The sequence below is a fragment of the Perna viridis genome, chromosome 7 (assembly GCF_037379345.1).
Source record: "Perna viridis isolate PV_CMFRI_1.1 ecotype Kerala chromosome 7, ASM3737934v1, whole genome shotgun sequence".
In the NCBI taxonomy this organism is placed as follows: domain Eukaryota; kingdom Metazoa; phylum Mollusca; class Bivalvia; order Mytilida; family Mytilidae; genus Perna; species Perna viridis.
In genome coordinates, this window is record NC_142451.1 from 3,176,390 (window position 1) to 3,198,583 (window position 22,194).

The 22,194-nt window shown below is 32.4% G+C and overlaps 1 protein-coding gene and 1 long non-coding RNA gene across 2 annotated transcripts; both read right to left on the minus strand.

Annotated features, from left to right (window-relative positions):
* Positions 1–727: 727 nt before the first annotated feature.
* Positions 728–19,162, minus strand: LOC148610979 (ceramide synthase 2-like). The gene is made up of 10 exons (XM_088595204.1): positions 18,993–19,162; positions 18,520–18,649; positions 17,785–17,891; positions 11,235–11,292; positions 10,662–10,712; positions 9,565–9,657; positions 7,918–8,046; positions 7,056–7,162; positions 5,693–5,879; positions 728–5,134 (listed from the first exon to the last, which is right to left on the minus strand). Exons 1-10 carry the CDS (start codon positions 19,160–19,162, stop codon positions 5,081–5,083), a joined length of 1,086 nt encoding a protein of 361 aa, XP_088451330.1. The 3' UTR covers positions 728–5,080.
* LOC148610980 (uncharacterized) lies at positions 11,841–13,635 on the minus strand. The gene is made up of 2 exons (XR_015924028.1): positions 13,217–13,635; positions 11,841–12,137 (listed from the first exon to the last, which is right to left on the minus strand). It is a non-coding gene; the product is annotated as an uncharacterized LOC148610980 (long non-coding RNA).
* Positions 19,163–22,194: the final 3,032 nt, after the last annotated feature.

Sequence of the window (22,194 nt, forward strand, 5' to 3'; positions counted from 1 at the left end):
CTCTTATGAGGCTGACTTTATAGCTGATCTGATCGATCCGAAAGAAAGAAAATCGTTTAGCTAGATCCTTTAATCTCAGTTTCCGCTATATAGATGACGTATTATCTTTAAACAATCCTCATTTTAGGGATATTATACATCACATCTACCCCCAAAGAACTTCAGATAAAGGATACTACAGACACTGTGAAGTCAGCCTCATATCTTGACCTACACTTGCAATTCCACCTGAAATCGATGGAAAGGAAAACTATTGACAAAACGTGATGACCTTTCATTCAAAATTGTCAACTTTCCTTTAATATGTGGCAGCATCCCTGCAACAACTGCGTATGGAGTTGTTCACTACGCAGACTTTTTGTATCGCGCTAGCATTATAACAAATAGGCATCTGGAGCAGGGTTATGTTGCTACAAGATTGAATTCATCACTACAGAAGTTTCATGGTAATCATGATGAACTCGTGGATCGTTATGGTGTATCCATCTGCGCCATGAAAACTGATTTGTTCAAGGTATCATAGTTTTCCTTTCCTCTTTCGTCTACGCCGGACTTGACTTTTTATGAGCAACTCGGCGGGTGTTTCTAGAACAGCAGAGGACGCTTTCCCTACAGGTGAACCTGGTCCATACTCCCAGTTTTTAGTGGAGTCCGAGTTGCTCATTTGCTTTTGTTACTTTGTATGTATGATTTTAGTTACTTTATGTTCTTTGTTGCATATGTCTGTTTTCCATGTCTGGTCTTTGTCTCCCTGGATTACATTCTTTTGATTACCGCTATAACCTTGGTACCCTTGATTACGCTTGTCTATTCCGGATTCGACTTTTTATGAACAACTGGGCGTGTGTTTCTAGTGCTCACCCTATCGGTGCACTTAGTCCATGCTCCCAGTTTTTAGTGGAGTCCGAGTTGCTCATTTACTTTTGTTACTTTGTACATATTATTGTAGTTATTCAATGTTCTTTGTTGTGCGTGTCTGTTTTCCATGGCTTGTCTTTGTTCCTGGATAGTATTCTTTGGATTTCCGCTAGAATGTTGGTTCGCTTGATTACTTTTTTCGGTATGAATAGTAGAAAAGTGAAATTCATATATTTTATTTTATTTATTCTTCAAAGCATGAAAATAAAAAAGTACAAAAACCTGGTTGGCCTATAATGACCACGTCTAAAAATTGTGTAGAGTGTACGTTAATTCTTCCGTTCCGTTTTCGAACGGTCAATGCAATTTGAATCATCAAATTCTTAACTTAGATTATTGGGAAACTTTCAGGTTATGATAACTAGGGAATGCCATATTAACTTTTATCATACTTAATCTAGTATCTTCTTTGCCATTAACTGAGGTTAGTGATAAGGATTACTATTATCTCCTTCTTACCTCCTAATAAACATAGTGAAACTGTCGAAAATGTATCGAACCACTATATGCACTTTGCTGCTATTTTGTATTACAAAGGCATTAGACATTTCCGAAAACTACATAGACACTCTGAGTGGTACTCATTGTAATTCCACAAATTATGCTGAATTTAAGGATAAATATTTGAGCACTTATATGGGATACTATCAAATTTTGTACCTACTATAAACTTTATATCAAATATTTTTTGTTTCCATTAACATTACATCAACTTTTAAAAAATGATTATAGATGATACCATAAGCATTTTTTCATCCACAACTATACTTAAACTACTCAATTATTTCAGTGAACATGCCGGAGGATGTAATGCATGTTTCTCTAATGCTTTCCTCTGACTTATGTTTCAAAAGATGTTCCAATTCCTTATATCAGGCAATCGTTTATGCATATTTTATTTCTTTTGAAGTTTATTATTTAATATAAAATAAAAAATATATTATAGTAATTGTTAATATAGGTAAACTGTACACATGCACTCATTAGCAGCATTATGATCAAATGAAAAGGAAAATAAAAAAATCAACGATATGATTCAACTAAACCAATCTATACTAATGTTTCAAGTTTAAATCAAAACTGATTCATTAAATAAGGATAAAAACAAAATTTCAGAACACTAATCCGTTTCATAATCAAGTCGAGTCCACAATAAATCTAGCAAAATAGAAACATTTATGTAGCAACTTACCTTTCTAATGAGCCATTTGGAGAATGGTACCCCCTAACCACTATAATCTGCCCGAAAGTGGAAGAAAAGGATCATTTATACCAAATAGTACACAATGCCTATACTGCATTTATTATGCAGATCTTGAATCAATCATATTGTCAAGTAAAATTTGCTTTTAATGTCCTAAAGAAGACAAAATATTAAAAAAGGGAAATTTAAGAATAAAACAGATTTTCTAGCATTTTAGAACGTAAATTGTATATTTCTGTTTAAGATTTTGTTTGCTATCATTCTTATACATATAAGAATAAGGTTCCAAAGAAGTAGCTACGATGAATGACAGGCATATATGTATCCAACGCCATTTTAAAAATGCTAATGTAACATATACGAATTATGGATATTTTACGGAAATTTTAGCGGGTATGAGGTACAATCTTTTCGCTTAAATGGCCTGGAATACGTTAAAGTACGCATTGCCTTGGCTCATTAGAATGGTACGTTGCTCCATAAATGTGACTGAATACACAAAAGCATGTTTGAAGTAAGATACTTGAAAAACAATACCCATTACATGTGAGCTGGAAGAAAATATGAAATTCCGAAAATGTTCAAATATTTATTGCTTAGGCTCATTTTTAAGCTTAGACATAATATTAGTTTGCTGTTTTACATAAAAGCGTGTTTAAAGTACGGAATTCTGCAAAAAGGCAATAACGTGTGATATAGAAGACATTTCTGAAATTCTGAAATTTCCCATTTTTCCGATTTCATAGTAATTGTCACTCTAAAAGAAAAAAAAAATAAGCGCCTGAATTGATCAGATATGTTTTATACATCTTTCTCTTAATTATTAATGCTTTTAAAAAAATATGACTTCTACATTCTTGGTATAATGTGAATGAGAATTCTGTTTGATACTGTGATCAGTTTTCTAGGGGTAGGGGTAATTGTTTTACCATCTTTTGAAAAAAAAAAACTTGAAAATTAGCTTGTTGTGGTTTATTTAAGTAGAAAATAAAATTATCTATCGAATGATATCAAATTTGAGACGTTTCAGTTGAGCAATGTCTTGTAGAGTAGAATTTATCTGACTTTTACGAAAATTTCGAAAATCCCATTTTTTGCATTTTTGGATAAATTTTGACTACGAAAATCGCCAAAATTCATCAAAAGAACCCCGGAATTATAAATTGTGATAATACTAAACAGAAAATACCAAATAAGCCATTTTTTACTGAAGCATAAATACTCTAGGGGTTTTGACATTGAAAAATATGCCAATTTGAGCGATTTTTCGGCGGGGTAGGGGTACATTATTTTACCCCTAAACTCTAAGTGTTACCACAACTGTTTTTGGTATCATTGGAAAGCTGAGACATTTGGTTGCGTGATAATACCTAAATATGTTTAGTTTGTTCACACATGCTATCCCAGGAAGACTTAGACGGTCAAACAATTAAGTCACAAAAATCTTGGCTTTTTGACCCTGTGGGTTACAAATATAGACTTATACTGAAAAATTATCCGAGAATATTCTTTGCGACAAATTGATTCGGTAATGGGAAGTATAAAGGTATCTAAAAATTGCCATGAAGTTGATGAGTTGTGGGGGGGGGGAGGATGCACGGTGGACCCTCCAAGCCCATGGACTAAAATGTTGGGTTAAAATTAGGATTTACAGCGCGCTAAATCTCCCTCTTCCATTGCGGCGTGACTATACCAGTGATGATTAAAAAGCATTAGCCTTTAAATGAAAATTATAGAAAATATATGAGCACATAATCAGCATAAGACAGGCAAATAGTTTTCTTTTTAGTGTTTGCAATATTTGTAATTGTCAAAAAAAGCATATATAGTCTGTTTTATTTTTTTTTATATCAAATCAAACTAGAAAAACTGCAAGGTTGCTCACAAAGAGAATAACCCTCCTTCAAAAAGACAAAGATGTAAAACGTATGTTGGGTTATCTCCTTTTGGAGTCCTTTGATATCAAATATATACCTGCATGCAAATTTACATATGATACCAAACCTTTATAAACATTTTCATCAAAGTCCCATAGGGGTTTAGCAGAAAGAGTAATCAAAGGAACCAAGGTTCTAGTGGTAGTTAAAAGAATGTAATCCAGGGACAAAGATCAGACAAAGAAACAGACATATTAGAACACAACAAAAGACATAAAGTAACTAAAATAATACATACAAAGTAACAAAAGCAAATGAGCAACTCGGACTCCACTAAAAACTGTCCATAAGGAGTTTAGGAGAAGTTACGCTTACAAGAAATGTGGACAGACGGTCGGCCGGACGGACAGACTTGCAGACATACAAACGTTGTTTGATGGGGTATGATTATTGTATATAAAATATATATGTAGAAATATATTCAGGTCTTTTAAAATTAACATTTTTTTCCTCTTTGACAGTGCCATGAATAACCTGTAATAGACTGCCTACTACTTGATACTACTGGTATTTGCTCCAGTGCTTTCGCTGACCAGTACTGTCCTGTGTTCTGTGGACTGTGTAAAATTGGCAATGAGATAAAAGGATGAGAAAGGAAATTAATAACACAGAAAAAATTGACTTCAATCAAAAATAGTAAGAATAATAAATTCTAGTGAAATAATATTAAATTTCTATGAAAGATTCACATTAAAGCCCCATACAACTCATGTCTTACATTTCTTGACGTGGACATACTATGAGCATTCATAGCTCACCATTGTGTTGTTTTAATTCAAAAGACTTTTCTTCTAAAACAACAATAACCAATGGACGCTAATTGATGTCATTGTTCATATAAACAGAAAGTACAGAAACTACACATTTAATTATCATTTCGAACTCCAAGAATAATTTGACCATTTGCATTACTGTCAATATTTGATATATTATCGCCTTCTGTTGATTTATATACAAACTGAGTTGTTAAAACGAGTATGAAATAAGCAAACTAAACATGAAGGTATACTACTACGATTAATTAATCTTCACTCTCATTACTATTATCTTCGACATCACTTCTAGCATCTTCAACCTAATCAACATATACCATTAAAGAATTAACAAGGTTATACATTAAAGCAAAGGATAACTATATTAGTTGAAGATCAATTAACACTGGTATCTGTATAATAAATGTAACATTGACACCCCTTTATCCTTTATATTCAAAGTACATATTACAAAATACTGTATGTATATAGAATGGTTTATCTAACCAGGTCAACATACAGTATGTATACGGAATGGTTTATCTAACCTGGTCAACATAATGGAATACTATTTATACCTAACATCGTGATTTGATAACATCCCAATTATACCAGTGTCCCTCGTTCTCAAGTCAAATCTAACATTTGCTTTATAGATTTGTTATGTATTTAGTTTAAATTTGTAGTATTTTTTTTTACAAAAAAGTCGTAAGTGTAAAATTAGTCGTAAGTTGTGACGTCAAAGTAGTTTAAAGTATGGCGTCATAACTAATTTTACACTTTTTTTTTTTTTAAAAGAAGTGCAGCTGGTTCTCATTCGAGAAATGACGATATCAAACTAGAGTATCATGCAAATTCTCTTTTCTTTTAATAATTCTTACCTTTCCTGATATAAATTTCGACAGCGCACTTTTAACAATAAGGTATGTCCATATAATATGAAGAATTTGTAAAATCAATAAAGACCATCTAACAAAGTTCATTATTGAACTATTGTAGTAGTTCATAAAATATGCACCGCCTTCGTCGGCAATAATTGGAAGATCTATGAAAACGGAATACAAAATCCTGAAAAATGGAAGTGCTTTTTGTTTAATTTTCAATGTGATAGATAATTCTATGATAAAGAAAAGAGGTGAAAGGGAACTTGAGGTAAGGAACCATATTTTAAACGCTAATCAATTAGAATATAATCCAGGGAATGACAAATAAAAAATAGACGCACAACAAAGAATATAAAATATTCCAAATAATACCCACACAGAAAGAGTAATCCCTACAACCAAGATTCTAGTGGAAATAAAAAGAATGAAACCCATGGACAATGACCAGACATGGAAAACAGACATATGTAACAAAGAGCATGAACTAAACAAAAACAAACACATACAAACGAAAAAAAAGGAAGCAACTCGTACTCCACCAAAAACTTGGAGAATGAACCATGTGCACCGGAATGGTAGGCGTTCTCTGCTTTTCTAGAATTACCTGCCGAGTTACTCATAAAATGTCACCTCCGAAGTAGAAGAGAGAGAAAAGGAAAACAATGACACAGTAAAAAAGTCTGATGAAACAGATGGATAGACCATTACGATCCAAGTGTTCTATTGACCACCATAAAACGTTTGTACTTATTATTTTAATTTTGGAACAAATAACACCACATGGACAAATAATTTTTACAAAAAATCATGTGAAGTTCTAATTCAATTAACGTGATTTTTCACGTGAAATTCACTTAAAATGAATTGAATTTCATGTGAGGGCTCGATTCACACGCATTTCATGGGAACTCTGTCACAATGTTTATTAGCTCAATTCAGGTGAAAATGATGTAAAATTGGTATGAAAATAATGTGAAATAATTGTGCCTGTGTATTGCAGAAGCCTAATTGTACGATATATATCACAAAATAAAAAAAATATCAGTCAGTGTCGCTCTGGCATAACGTGTTATTGTGCCATATGCAAACACAATAAGCAGGTGCTGAATGGAGGTTGCTACAAAACGAAGAACAGTTGACGAAAAGACACGTCAATGTGTTTATCGTATTGTTTAATCATGACTTGTTTATTTCCATCGGTCCCTAAGAGTCAGGTTTGGATCAAGAAAGTTTTTAGTATTTTACCAACATTTGGCGAACAATTAGTAGCAAGTAGATAGTTTTACTGGTTGTGCCAAAACATATGACTTACTGGTATTTAAAGTCAAATTGAACCGACTTTAACTGAGTCATAACTTACATGTAAGGGTAAACACCAAGTCTTGTCAGAATCCATACTATAACAAATAGGACGAAACATAAGTCTGCGAAGGTATGATGTTTTGTGTACGACCCCAATTTTGCCAACTATAAACAAAAAAACAAAAAAACAAAATACAAACAAGAAAGCACAATAGTAAAAGTAACTAAGGACGACTTACCAAATTGTTGTGCATGTAATACATCTATGTATTTATTGATGATCTGATAGGATTTTATGTTAATTTCTACAGTGAAAAATCTGTTTCTCCATCAAATGTTCTAAACAATTTTTCTAGAAAAAAAAATCCTTAGGATGCACCTTTTCTCTTATCCAACAGCGAAAAATGCTAAACCGGGCCCTGAATAAAACGACACTTTTTAAAATCCATTAATGTATTTTGAACCTTCATATACCGAAACCTGTTAACCTTCGGAAGTCCGGTTATGACTGGTTTTATTGCAACATTATTTCATTCGTCTGTTTTTAGTTGTAATGTGTTATTTCTTTTATACTTTTGGCCGGACATTTCTTTTTGTTTGTCTGTCTAATTACTTATTTACATTAGAGATTTTTGTTGGTTTGAAACACAATTTCACTTTAAGAAGTGTAAGGGTGAAAACAAACTTTATATTAAGAATAATTTCTGATGATAAAATCACTCTTCCTCCAGTCTAGTGTTTTCTCTCTCTTAAAAACGGAGTCTCAAAAATTTAACTTATTGGCAAAAATAAGGTTTATTTTAACTTGCTTACAATTTAGAGGAAACAGAAAGGAGATATGATGTATGGATAAAAGTATACATTTAAAAATAAATCTTTTAAACTTGAGAAAGAAAAGATACTTAACGAAATATACTTACACACAAAATGTAATCTACTTGATCATGTACACATAGAATAAGAGAACCGATCCGGAGAAGATTGTGGGCAAACGATGTCACCATCAGGAAGAGTGTTACGGTATGGTGTATTATAAGTTCCGTAAAATCCTGAAAAAAAATTCGTCAAACACCTTATGATAACTTTCAATTACTGAATTACTGACGTAAGCTTAGAAATGTTCAAATCTACACTCTCCACATTTTTCAAATAGGTCAGTAAGAATTTGCTTCAGCAATAGTTGTAGACAAGGGTTATGCTCACAATTTTACAAGTAGTATTTATTTCGTCAATGTGTTTTATAATAGAATGAACCAATCTATGCAAAATAGATATATAGATAGTCTGGATAGCTAAAATCGGTAGACTGATATTTACATAGAATTGTAAATGTATTCCGTATACTGGACACCCCGGTCAAAATTTTCTGCATGATCCTTAATCTCCTCCTTTTACGACCGATCCTGAACACTTGACATGTATATTATCGATCTATTTTATCTATCGATCATCTCTTTCGCTTCACAGTGTGACAAATACGATTTACAAGTTAAATTTATAGTTGTAATTGATGAGTCTGAACCTCATAATTTCTTTGTTTGAAAGTGTAATTAAAGAACCCAAGATTCGAGCGGAAATCAAAAGAATATATTCCAAGGATAAAGACTAGACACACACAACAAAAACATGAAATAACCAAAAAACACGGAGTAAATGAGCAATTCGGACTCCATTAAAACGGCACATGGACTAGATGCTACGGTAGGGTAAGCCTGTTCTCCTTTTTCAGAAAAAAAACACCGAGTTGCTCATAAAATGTCAAGTCTGAGGTAAACGAGAGAGGAAAGGCAAACTATGACGCGGTGAACAAATCGGTTCTCATGGTGCAGATGCATACACCGTAACGCTCCTTCCTGATGACAACTATAAAACTTTTGTAGTAATGACTTCAATCTTGTGTCAACATAAACTTGTTCCAGAAGCCCGATAATAAGAAACATTGAACGGTGCAAAAGTCTGCATAGTTACGACAGGCTCTGGTATACCATATGAATTGTGTTATGAAAACTCCGTACGCAGGTGTTGAAAGATGTTGCAACAAATAGTAGTAAAGCTGACAATTCAGAATAAAAGTCATCGTATTTGTCGTTTATGTATGTCAATAGTTTTCCTTTATCATCTATCTCCAAGTGCAAGACAAGAGACTGACTTTGTATGCCTGTAGTGCCCTTTATCTCAAGTTCTTTGAGGATAGATGTGATGTACAAAATCCCCTTAACTAGGATTGTTTTATGATTATAAGTCATCTTTATAGCGGAAACTGGGGTCAAAGGATCTTGTTAAACGACGTTACTTCTTTTGGATCAGATCAGCTATGCAATCAGCCTAATAACTGTGAAGGAATAGTAGCGGAGTACAATTTGTTCCCATTGGAATCCGATCGTTTATAGAAAAACACGTCCACCACAATACAAATATGTTCTCTATAAAAGAAAGTCCAGCATTTTGATGACATCTTTTGGTTATATATTTTTTTCTAAATAATGTTGTTCCTCTACGGTTACTTTGGTCTCCGATGTCAATCGTTAAAATATACAAAGAAAACAAATGGTTTCACTACTACCTACTTTACGTTTGTGATCTGTAAACAACATGAAGACAGCAGATATATAGAACCCTAGTTCTATAAGATAGTATATGTAAATGTCATTGGTAACAGGCTGAAAAAATCAATTATTAATAAATATTATTATTCATGCAATCAGATGAAAGAGTTGATAAAATTCGTGTAAGGGTTTAAAGAATATATAATATTCATAACCCTCACTTAAGTGTCACACACACACACACACACACACACACACACACACACACACACACACACATCAAGTGTTTGAATGAGTTATTAATGTATAAAGACTACAATCAATTTAATCTGTTTCTTAATGTCGTTCAGTTGTTGTTAATAAATTTCTATTTTTGAAGTTCAAAACATATTTTCCATTTAAAGACCAAAAGAAATTATTGGAACTTTCCTACTGATTTAAATGATCCAAACATAGCTACTTCAAAAATATTTATTCATTTTGGTAATTAATTCATTTTTAACAGAAGAAGAAAAAAAAGAATGTTTTCGTGTAATAAATTCGAGTGTTTATTAACACCAAGATTAGGACAACCAATAACAGTTTTCTTTTTATGACTTTTTATGAGCAACTCTGCGGGTGTTTCTAGAAGAGCAGAGGACGCTTACCCTACCGGTTCACCTGGTCCATGCTACCAGTTTTTAGTGGAGTCCGAGTTGCTTATTCGCTTTTGTTACTTTGTTTGTATGATTTTAGTTACTTTATGTTCTTTGTTGTGTCTGTCTGTTTTCTATGTCTGGTCTTTGTCCCTGGATTACATTCTTTTGATTACCGCTATAACCTTGATTACTCTTTTTATACAGAGTTGAAATACATCTGACTGCAGTTTTCTCTCCAAAGCAATATATATAAAATTGCAAAGAAATATCTACAGAAAGGATATTACAAGTGCAGCTACACCTGTATATATAATATATCATGAAAATAAAAAAAAAACAGCGCTTTTGAATCATTATTTATATTTGATGCCAAAAAAGTACGTCTTTGGAAGTAGTTTGGTGGATTTCAAAGCCACAATTTTGCAATAGGTCTTCTACTTTATGACAGATGTAACCAGTGCTGAAATGGCGAGGGTTTACCTGGGCTGGCCACCCTGTCCAACAGTTCCTTGCATTTCCGAACCATGATTTCTGAAAATAAAGAATAAATGTTGTTTACAAATATTAATTTACCAAACTATTCGCACAGTCATTGAATAGCATAGTCTATCTCAATTATATTTATACTACAATCGTCCAATTAGAACAATAGAAATGCATTGACAGAATAATTATTGATGATATACGGTCACTCACAGTATACAACACTTTTGCTTCGCCTGCTTTCCTGATCTAACATGAAGGTCAATTATCATAGATATCGGGTGTATGTTAAGTGGGTGCAATTAAATCAAAAACTTATCGTCTTATTAAAAAAGTCAATATCTTATAGGTGTAGATAGGTCACATATATTTTGTACATTTAAGGTAATTTTAAACATCCATTTGGTCAGAAACAACTGTACATAGTACGAGATATATTTTAAACTTTACAAATTATTCAAATAAAAGGGATCAGAACTTATGAGTAAGACTTTAAAGTTGAGAAATAATAATGATTACGAGAAATGAAATCTTTATCTGACAAAGAAATATAAAATGTATTGTACTTACATCCCATAATACAAAGATGCCATACCAAGACAGCAATAAATAAAAAGCAAAATGCCAACTGAAATAGGAATATGTGTTATTTTTCGAGAATGAAAAGAATGCTATGAAGTATCACAATTTTATACTTATAATTTTATAACAATGATTAATTATATATCATATTATCGTTGTATTTAATCCTACAACAATTCAATTTGAGCCGTCAGTGTACTCACAGATAATATACAGTTACTTTCTAAATAAAACATTTTTGATGTTACATCATAAGAGTAATTTGCCCACATCGAATCAAATTCGTTATTTCTCTTTTTTTTGTGACTAAACTTATATGAATCCTCGATCCGAAGAGAGATGTCTGGTGGGATCATACATTTTAAGTCTGAACCGTATATCGTTTTAATGCCATTTCAGTGACATTTTCTATTTAAGAGGCTGTCCCTTAGAAAACCATGCAAAACCGTCCAAAAGTGATTTCAGCAATGACTAATAATTTTAAGTGGGTTGGACCCCATGTGAAACGAAAAACTGCAAAAATATTTTTTCCGTAAAATCCAAGGGGGCCGAGATATGGCCGCCATTTTGTTTTCTAAGAATTAACTTGCAAAATTCAGACATCATTTATTTAGAAAGAAATATTTGATGAATCAACATAATTTACTAAATAAATTATAATTAGCCTTTTCTAAAACAACAGGCAAATCGTTATAATCAGTGCAATATATAAATTTCAAGCACATGAACATTTTGTACATTTTTAACAAGGTTGGTAATGTTTTGCCCAGTTTGTTTCAGAATTCCCAACATAAGTTTCAGAATTCAAAGTCTGGATTTATCCATTCTGTTCTTTTTTTTTTCAAATGGAGGCTCTTAGCGTTTCAACAATCTCCTAGAAGACTCATTTGCCTGCAATAGAAATGGACAAGCTCATTATTTTACACGTTTGTTTAAAAATCTATTTCTCGTTTTATTGGTATCTTTTAAATTTTAAACAATGCCCGTTAAGAAATGAATTATATTACTCAGAATTTCAATGAATACTAGGAATCACCATTGCATGTATGTACATGTACAAGTATAACAAGTATGAAACTTCATGAACATTTATTATTAATGAAGTGAATGATACACGAGGAACTGAAATCACCTTCTTGCATTCGTTCATGCTTGTAATTCAAACTCATTTCCATGCGAATGACATGTTTAAGATAATTAAAGTCATTAAGGATCTAATTCATTCAACAAAAAATATAAAATAATATGGACATACTTGTAAATTTGTATCTACACCAATGAAAGTGAAAAAAACACACACACACACACAAAACCACAACAAACAAGCAAACAAAAAACTAAAAAAAATCATTTGAATATAAACTGGTTTACTCTAAACAGAAAAAATCATACATGCACTGTTACATTTTATAAGCAACTCTGTATATAAATATCATAGTTATTCAGAATTTTGCAGACAAAGTAATTTTATGAATATGTTTTGATAATTTTTGTCTCATTTTCAAGAAACAAAGCAGGGAACAAACTTTGCAAGGGCCCAGCAGCCAATACTACTGAAAATTATATTGGTCCATAAAATGAAGAAAAAAAAACATGAGTCAGTTTTGAAATACATTTACAAATGCATAATATATGGTCGGTATTTTTCTGTGTTTGCTGTAGGTTATATTTAATCCTTTTTGGCCATTGGGCGGCCAAATCAGAAAAAGACAGCCACAGACACTGAATCCCAAAACTGGAGGGATTAGGTTGTACTGTAAGGCAAAATACAAAGAGTATTCACCACATTGGGAATCAGGCTTATTCCATGTCTATTCAGTACATAGTACCATACATTGTACATTTTTGTACATGTGCAACTACAAACTGTACATATGTACTTTTTTTAGTAGTAATCGAAATGTTTTGGGCTATAAGATTTCTTATTTTTTTAATAAAAAAATAATGATTATATCAGTATATTGTCTCACCTGTCTTTATTGAACCCATTACTGGTGTTAGAGTGTCCGTGATTCGGTCCACATTTATCAATACACTATTTTGGTCTCTCCTTCACACACATATATCGCAACATTAAAAAATGGTGTGTTATGTACTCTCAAGGCCCTTTAAGTATTGCTATAATTCATGCTAAATAACAGTCTGCGTTGGACTCAGAGATAATTTTTTGAATGGTTAAGCAGTATTTCATAACAATCCACGATCTCCACTACTCCAGCATTACCGCCCATAATTACGACAATTTAGATCGATATTTGTTCGTGACAAAGTTAGAAACAGACCCTTCCGATATAAAGAAACTCAGGTACGAGTTTATCATCTTATTTAAGCCTTGTAAGTTTTATTATTTCGTAGATTATGTACATTTTTCAAACAAACAAACGAGGAATGTAGGGGATGGGAACATCTAATTTTCTAATGGACCAAGTGGGACCAGAGTAATCTCGTCCCAAATATTGCTTTTATATAAAATATTGTTTTCCAACTTGTATTTAAATGATGTACGGTGTTTCTCTGATTTGAATCTTTAAGTTGACTCGCTTTAATGTACATATTGTATAAAGATTGGCATAGGGCAAATATATGAAAAAAAAACTGCTTAGCAAATTTCGAATTTCCACGAAAAATACCTCTTTTCCAAGTGCATAAAAAGTTATGAAAATGTAAAAATCCAGCTCGACATTTTACAAATAGGTAATTGATAGCAACACCAATCTTTTAAAAGTAAATATAGTGAATTTTAAGCGTTACTTCGTTACTATGTATTGGATTCCTAAACTCCACAAGAATCCATACAAACAACGTTTCATAGCTGGATCTGCAAAATGTACTACCAAACCTCTTTCAAAACTTTTAACTTCTATACTCACGACTGTCAAATAGGGTCTACAGTCCTACCACAATACTTGATATTCCCGTAGTGGTATTAATTCAATGTGGATCCTGAAAAATTCGAAAGATCTTTTGGAGACAATCAGTTCAAGATTATTATCTGAATATAATAACATTAAAACCTATGATTTTTTAACACTGTTTACTTCTATTCCCCATACTCAGTTAAAATCCCGACTTAAAAACATTATACATCGTTGTTTTTCAAAAAAAAGATGGTTAACCTAGATACAAATATATAGTTCTTGGTAGAGATTCCTCATACTTTGTAAGAAATAATTCCAAATCATCTCCCAAATATACAGAGGAAGATGTTTACAAAATGCTGGAATTTTTAATCTACAACATACTTGTCCAGTGTGATGGACGTGTATTTCAACAAACGGTCGGCATTCCAATGGGAAGAAATTGTGCTCCTTTACTTGCTGACCTTTTCATTCACTCCTATGAGGCTGACTTTATAGCTGATCTGATCCGAAAGAAAGAATATCGTTTAGCTAGATCATTTAATCTCAGTTTCCGCTATATGGATGACGTATTGTCTTTAACTAATCCTAATTTCGGTGATTTGATACATTGCATCTACCCCAAAGAACTTGAGATAAGGGATACTACAGACACTGTGAAGTCAGCCTCATATCTTGACCTATACTTAGAAATCGATGGTAAAGGAAAACTATTGACCAAACTTTACGACAAACGTGATGACTTTTCATTCAGAATTGTCAACTTTCCTTTCACCTGTGGTAACATCCCTTCAGCACATACGTATGGAGTGTTCATATCACAACTCATACGTTATGCCAGAGCTTGCCGAAGCTATGCAGACTTTTTGTATCGCGCTAGAACTCTAACAAATAGGCTTCTGGAACAGGGTTATGTTGCTACCAGATTAAAGTCATGACTACAGAAATTTTATGATCGTCATCATGAACTCGTGGATCGTTATGGTGTATCATTCTTCACCATGAAAGCTGATTTATTTAACGGGTCATAGTTTTCCTTTCCTCGTTTGTCTACCCCGGACTTGACTTTTTATGAGCAACTGGGCGGGTGTTTCTAGAAAAGCAGAGAACGCTTACCCTACCGGTGCACCTGGTCCATGCTGCCAGTTTTTAGTGGAGTCCGAGGTGTTCATTTGCTTTTGTTACTTTGTATGTATGATTTAGTTACTTTATGTTCTTTGTTGTGTGTGTCTGTTTTCCATGTCTGGTCTTTGTCCCTGGATTGCATTCTTTTGATTACCGTTGTAACCTTGATTCCCTTGATTACTCTTCGCCTATGACATACTTCCAAGTTGCCCACATTAAACAGAAGAGAAAAAAAAACCCTACGATATGCATTAACTTGACAGCATGCCAATTTTCAAAATGAACTATGAAACTGACTTTCTTTAACTTAAAAAAGCGTTGTTTTTACACTTTTTCAAAATCTTTTTGTATTTAACATCCTAACACTTCCATTTTTAAGAATGAAGATAGTCTAAATTTAAAGTTGAAAAATGGTGGAAAATCAAACAAATTATATAATTACTTAAAAATGACTGTTACCATAAATAGAATAATGTTTGACAAGAATAATTAACATTTTTGGGAATCTTAACTTAATACCTTCCAACCCCAACACAAATTTTCAGTCAATGCAAAAATGACTTTTGGACAAAAAATGAGATTTTGCATGGTTTCCTCAAAGACATTCTTAAATATGAGCATTTGGTATCAACAATAGTGAATTCACATTTGGTATCAACAATAGTGAATTCACATTTGGTATGAACAATTTTGAGTCAGTAGGAGAATATAAAGATTTCAGAGATTGTTGAAATAGAAACCATTTATTTCATATGAAGCCAAAACAAAATTGTATCCATTCATTTTTTTCCATAAATCAGGAGTGGTCACTGAAAGGAGATTTGCTCGAGGGTCGGCATTCAAAAGAACTTAGTGAAGGGATTGACACTGAAGATATTTTATATGAGGAATGACACTCAAATGTGTTTTTTTAATGGAATTTGACAATGAAGAGTGATTTGGAAAAGGGGTTGCTACTTAATAGAGATTCGATAAAGGAAATGTAGAAGCGTAAGAAAAGCACAAATGAAGACATGATTAAATCAAACTAAACATGAAAACAGGATATAGAGATGATATACACACACAGTGTAGCAGTCAAAAGTAAGTACAATACTAGTAACATAAAAAAATTCTACGAAGACATCACAAACAAAAACAGCAATTACAGTTTAAACTCCAACAACAACAAAACCCAAACACGGGAGTGGCATAAGATGCTCCGGAAAAGTAAGCATGTCCAGCTCCGCAAGCGGCTTCCATATTACTGCAAATTAGTAAAATCAAAATGTAGTAGTTTTGTTTTCCCCGACACACTCTGTCAAGGCGGAGTCACAAAAATATCCCAATAACAATTCCGAATCACACTATTATCGAATTAAATAAGTTTCATGATATAAATAATACTGTAATAATTGAAAGATCTAAACAAACTGAATATATGAGATAAAAAATAACCTAAATACATAATACAAATAGTCCCACAAACGTTTAACTTGATAATAGAAAATCATGCAAAAACGAACCAAATATAAAGAACCTTTTAAAAAAGTAGTGAAATGTCTTTCTGCATAATGTTATTGTCCTTACTTTATGGTAATGTGATTAAAATGTAATGAAGAACAAATAGTTTGCACCGTTGTGAGTCATCACAGTATGTCAAAAGAGCTACATCTCTGTAGTTAGTAAGTGCCAATTAAGTAACCGTAGATATGTTTCCTCGTCTGTGAGATAAGAAAAGCTGAACATACCCAGTACTTGTGCTCTACAACCACTAGGTCGAATGAAAATTGTATACTGTTTGAATTTGGATTTCAAATGGGAACATGGGAACTTTGAATGAGAGCAAACAATCGGTAAAATTACTAAAGCATCAGCAGTGGGATGATTCAAAAATTTAAAAATACGGCAAAATTTAAAAAGAAAAACATGTCCTAAACGTGAAAAAAAACAATGACGATATACATGAAATGAAATAAATTATGCATTAAAACTGAAAAGGAGACGTCTGGAAAAAAAAGCACTAGCAATAAAAATTCCCTAAAAAACCGTGAGTGACATCAGGAGCCCCAGAAGGGTAAGCATGTCCTTCTCTTTCGGCACCCGTCATATTACAAGTGAGTATAATCCGGTAATAATCTACCAACATTGATGCAGCTTCGCTACACATGTCAAACACTATCCACACTAATGCAAAGCATTCATTTCCACTGAGTATCATGATGACTTGGAAATTGTGGAAAAATATTGATAAAATCAGACTCAGGTAACAAAAATCGCCATAAAACATACACCATTATCAATCATTTTTTTGAAACCACGGATGTGATCTCGAACATCACATCTTGATATCATAGAGCAATAAATCATTCCATAAAAGTTAACATCGATAAATAGTAGATAAATAAATTTAAGTCAGACCTGCGTATGGATATTCGCAGAGGGATTTCGGTGAATATCTAAAATAAAAAATGTTAACATGAAATTTGACAAAGAGGTATATGGGATAGTATATAGTGTAAATTTCAACTTCAAACCGCCCATTAAATTTAACAATACACTTTACTCGTACTAACCTTGCATCATGGACCTTTTTCATTAATGATGGACTGTCTGACTTTCTTTTCTGTCTGAACCAAGATGAGACAACTTTTTTTGAAAAACCTGATTTCTTGGACAAAACCTTGTAAAAGAGATTACGCATCATATTACCTTATTGACAATGAAAATATATTGTGTGTGTGTGTGTGTGTGAATAGAAATAAAGCAGTATGCAATTTTATTTCGACTGCTGAGCATTTATACATGTGATTTAATTTATCATATAAATGAGTAATCAAGGGAACCAAGGTTATAGCGGTAATCAAAAAAATGTAATCCAGGGACAAAGACCAGACATGGAAAACAGACATACACAACAAAGAACATAAAGTAACTAAAATCATACATACAAAATAATAAAAGTAAATGAACAACTCGGACTCCACTAAAAACTGGGAGCATGGACCAGGTGCACCGGTAGGGTAAGCGTCCTCTGCTTTTCTAGAAACACCCGCTGAGTTGCTCATAAAAAGTCAAGCATTTGTAAATGCTTCGGAAATTTTTGTTCACGAATCGATATTTGAAGTATAAATGGTAAATTATGTGGATACACAAGTGTCTAAATTATGCCCAGTTGTTATGATTTCTGATATTTTTAAAACATATTTTGAATAAATGAGTTCAGAAATCAAAAGAAGTTCAGGCGGACAAACGAGCAAGAGCAGTTTGTTCACTCGACACTCATCTAGAAGTAATAAATAAAATCTTACACAAATAGTGCCTTTGGACGGGTTTTTGTTTTGTAGATACTCCTTGTCAAAAAGAGGATGATTGGTGTAGGTTTTTAGATTCCGTTCTTCTTTTACACCAAAATAAACAGCAAAAGGCGTGAAAACATATCTGTTTAATACAAAAGAGTAAAAATTATATTTAAATCTTATAGTAATCTGTACTTGATAATAAGAAATCAAATGTACATAATATGTAATGTAGTAATTCGATATGTAAGTATTTCCATAAGTGCAAAGTGGTGTTTGTTGTAAAATCAAACACATTAAAGGTATCTGTTTCAGAATGACGAGAAGGTTACCTTTGTCTCACCTGTTAAGAATCAACTCAAAGTGGCGACAGGTTTATCTTGTCTATCCTGTCAAAAATTTGTCTTAGAATGCCGACAATTTTTATGTTTGTCTCACCTGTCAAGCATCTGTCTCAGAATTACGACATTCTATCTTTTTCTAACCTGTCAAAAATCTGTCTCAGAATGATGAAAATCACGGCAACAAATAAAGATGGTAATACTATATCAGAAAGAGTCGGAACATAAACATTTTGAGGAAGTCTGGCATAGTCTTCTTGTCGTAGATATTGTGGTTGGTACTGGTCTATGAACCGGTTTACTCTTTCTATCATCATTAGGATTCCTTAAGAAAAAACACTTAACTATAGTCCTGTCAGTTATATTTCAGTTGTGAATGGACCGGAGGCCTTAAATTAATGCCTTGACATTATTCATATGGTAAAGAATTATACATGCTCAGAGAGTATAAAGGTTTAAGTTAAAACATCGTTTTTTGTATCTTATACGATCCACTTATTATAGTAAACGATTTGATCTACATTTATCTCACGTCTTCTGTTACTTTCGTTTAACATTATACAGGTTTAAAAACCAAATTTATTTGCTACGCTACTTGGATTTGATCTTACAAGACGTACTGTATTCGGCGGAAGCACAATAGGAATGGAAAACTATCTATAATAATGGCGGTATTTGGCCCAATGCAGACTTTAACAAGTTATACCTTTGAAAGATAAGGCTGTCAACTTACATAAAACCAAAAATAAATGGTTCAATCGAATATATACAAGGCCGTAACTAGAGGTACTTTGAAGTGGACGCGTATTTTAGTAGGATATTTACAAGGCCAATTGATATCCCCTTATGGGAATTAATCCATATAGAGTGTTCTAGGAAGCAAGGTCCGGACGTCATACGTATATAGCGATTTAGAAGACATATTTCATGTGGCTTACGATCATCATTGTGGATTAAACTGCACAATCTGAATAAAATAATTATATCACGCTTTACGTTAACTGCAAACATATCTAAAATCATAACAAAGGTATGATTAAATTTGAATAAGATAATATAAATTCAAAACAAAGTAAATGAGCTTTGTTTATAAGTCAAATTACGACAAATGTATTCATTGTCAGTTTTGTGCTTTCAATGATAAGAATGATTAAGTCAAATAGGGTAGATGATGAATTAAACTTCCGTATTTTACATGACTAATAGGTCATTAATTTTACTATCAAATCGTTCAATTTCGTTTTTTAAACAGAGAACGGTGCAAGGAATAGCTATAAAATGAACAACGTCAAATCAATCAATTCATATATATATCAATTAAAAAAAAAACAACAACAACAAAAACTTATGAGATTTAAACAAAACGAAATTTTTATTTGCTTAAGTTTAGTTCATTTTAATTAAGTTCTAAATATAAATATGGGTTGATCTGGTTGACTACCCGTAAGTCGGTATGATTGTTCAAATCAAACGCATCTGCGAATAACAAAATAAATTCAATCATATGTTATATGGAAAGACACATTTCTATATTGTATAGGATTGTTTCGTAATGCTTAGGGTTTGCCAGATGTACCGCAGTGTTGCAATTGATAAATGGACCCTCGTACACTTCATTTTCCAAAATCATCTTTATGATCTTTGAAATAAAATATGAAGATCAAACTATTCACAAATGGTTAAATGCAAAGTCAAGGAAAATATATTTGAAATCAATTTTAAGTAACTTCTGAATTTGATTAAAGTTTAACGTTTACTGGTACATTGTAAGTCCTGAATTCATATACCATTGCTGTCTATTCCATCAAGCACGAACTATGCCAACAGTGTTTAATAAAGCATTTGCAATTGTTACATTGTACAACCAATATTGGAAATACGAATAATTCATGTTAAGTTTTCGAGTCATTTTTTTTTTTTTTTTTGGTAACATTTGGCATTAAATAAGAGTTATTAATAACCTTTTAAGTAGTTCACCAGGTAAGAATCACGGAAATGTGATACATGGTTGGAAAGCCTACATATATTAATTTTTTAATTTTTGTTTAAAATGTTGTAGTAAACAGAAATAACATGTGGCTTTTCACAGAATCCTTGTTCATAAATTTAAAATTAAGGGAGATAATTCTGTAAATGACACTAAAATACAATAGACACTTTTCTATTTTCAATGCAAATTAACACCTAAAAGCAGACAGTTTGGAATGAATATACATTTCATCATAAAGACCTATAAAGCAAGTTAATGACAAAAATCAAAATGTTTTTAGGGTGAATCATAATTTACAGAATGTGCATGCTTCTTACAAAGATTTTACTTAAGCGTTAATATGCGCAAGTTTCATTAAATTCATTCAATGTAAAAAATATAGATATGACTAAAATCTGTTCAGGCAAATCGAAGTTAAATTGTTTGACCCAGAAGTACAGAGCCAAAGCTGATTATTACAATCTTGCCAAAATTTAAGACGAAACATTAGTAACATTATATTAAAAAGATTGTATTATGATGTAGCTTTCTAAAAACACTTTTTTTTTCAAAAAAAGTAAATAAACTGATAGGTCTCCTCAACTTTTATACATAAAACAGCATTTTCCACTTTTTAAAATTGTAAAAATGTAAAACATTAAATGTAAGCATGATACGTATCTAAAGCACTAATTAATGCACAGATATTGCTAATCGCCCATTCAACTGAACAAATTGTACTAACATTTATACTCGACGTCACATACAGCACATTTTCTAATTGAATTTCTACTTTTTAAACCGTCGGGACTTATCACTAGAGTTGTCTCTCCTTTATTTAATCTGAAGATAGTTCGCATATATGCATGACGTGTTAGTACCAACGAGTCGCTTATTGGTTTAAATCGTGCGTAACAAATCCTTACAGGAAAATCCCATACTAATATCAGCCATGTTGGTTTCTACGGGACGATTTGTTTACAAACGAAGTTCGTAAGTTTCCGTCGAACTCCGGTGACAATCGTCTGCTTGATCAACTTCTCGGTATTGTACGTTATTCGCGTAAAATAAATCCGAGATATCAAAACTTACGCCGAAATGCATTCTAGGTTCTTTGGACAAACCATTTAAACGTAAACAACATCTCCAAGCAACCGATCACTGTAAACATGGCCGACTTTTGATAATGTAAATATTTGGACCGAGAATTAAAATCTCACCGGAATTTAACGATTCAATGTTTAGGGAGAAGCCGTTTGGCTAAACAATTGAGCAAGTCATGTAAGACCATTCAAACGATGGTAGGTGTCAATAACGTCGTAGAAAATAGTTTTCTTCACATTTTAACAGTATCTTATTTATGTGACGCCGAGTATA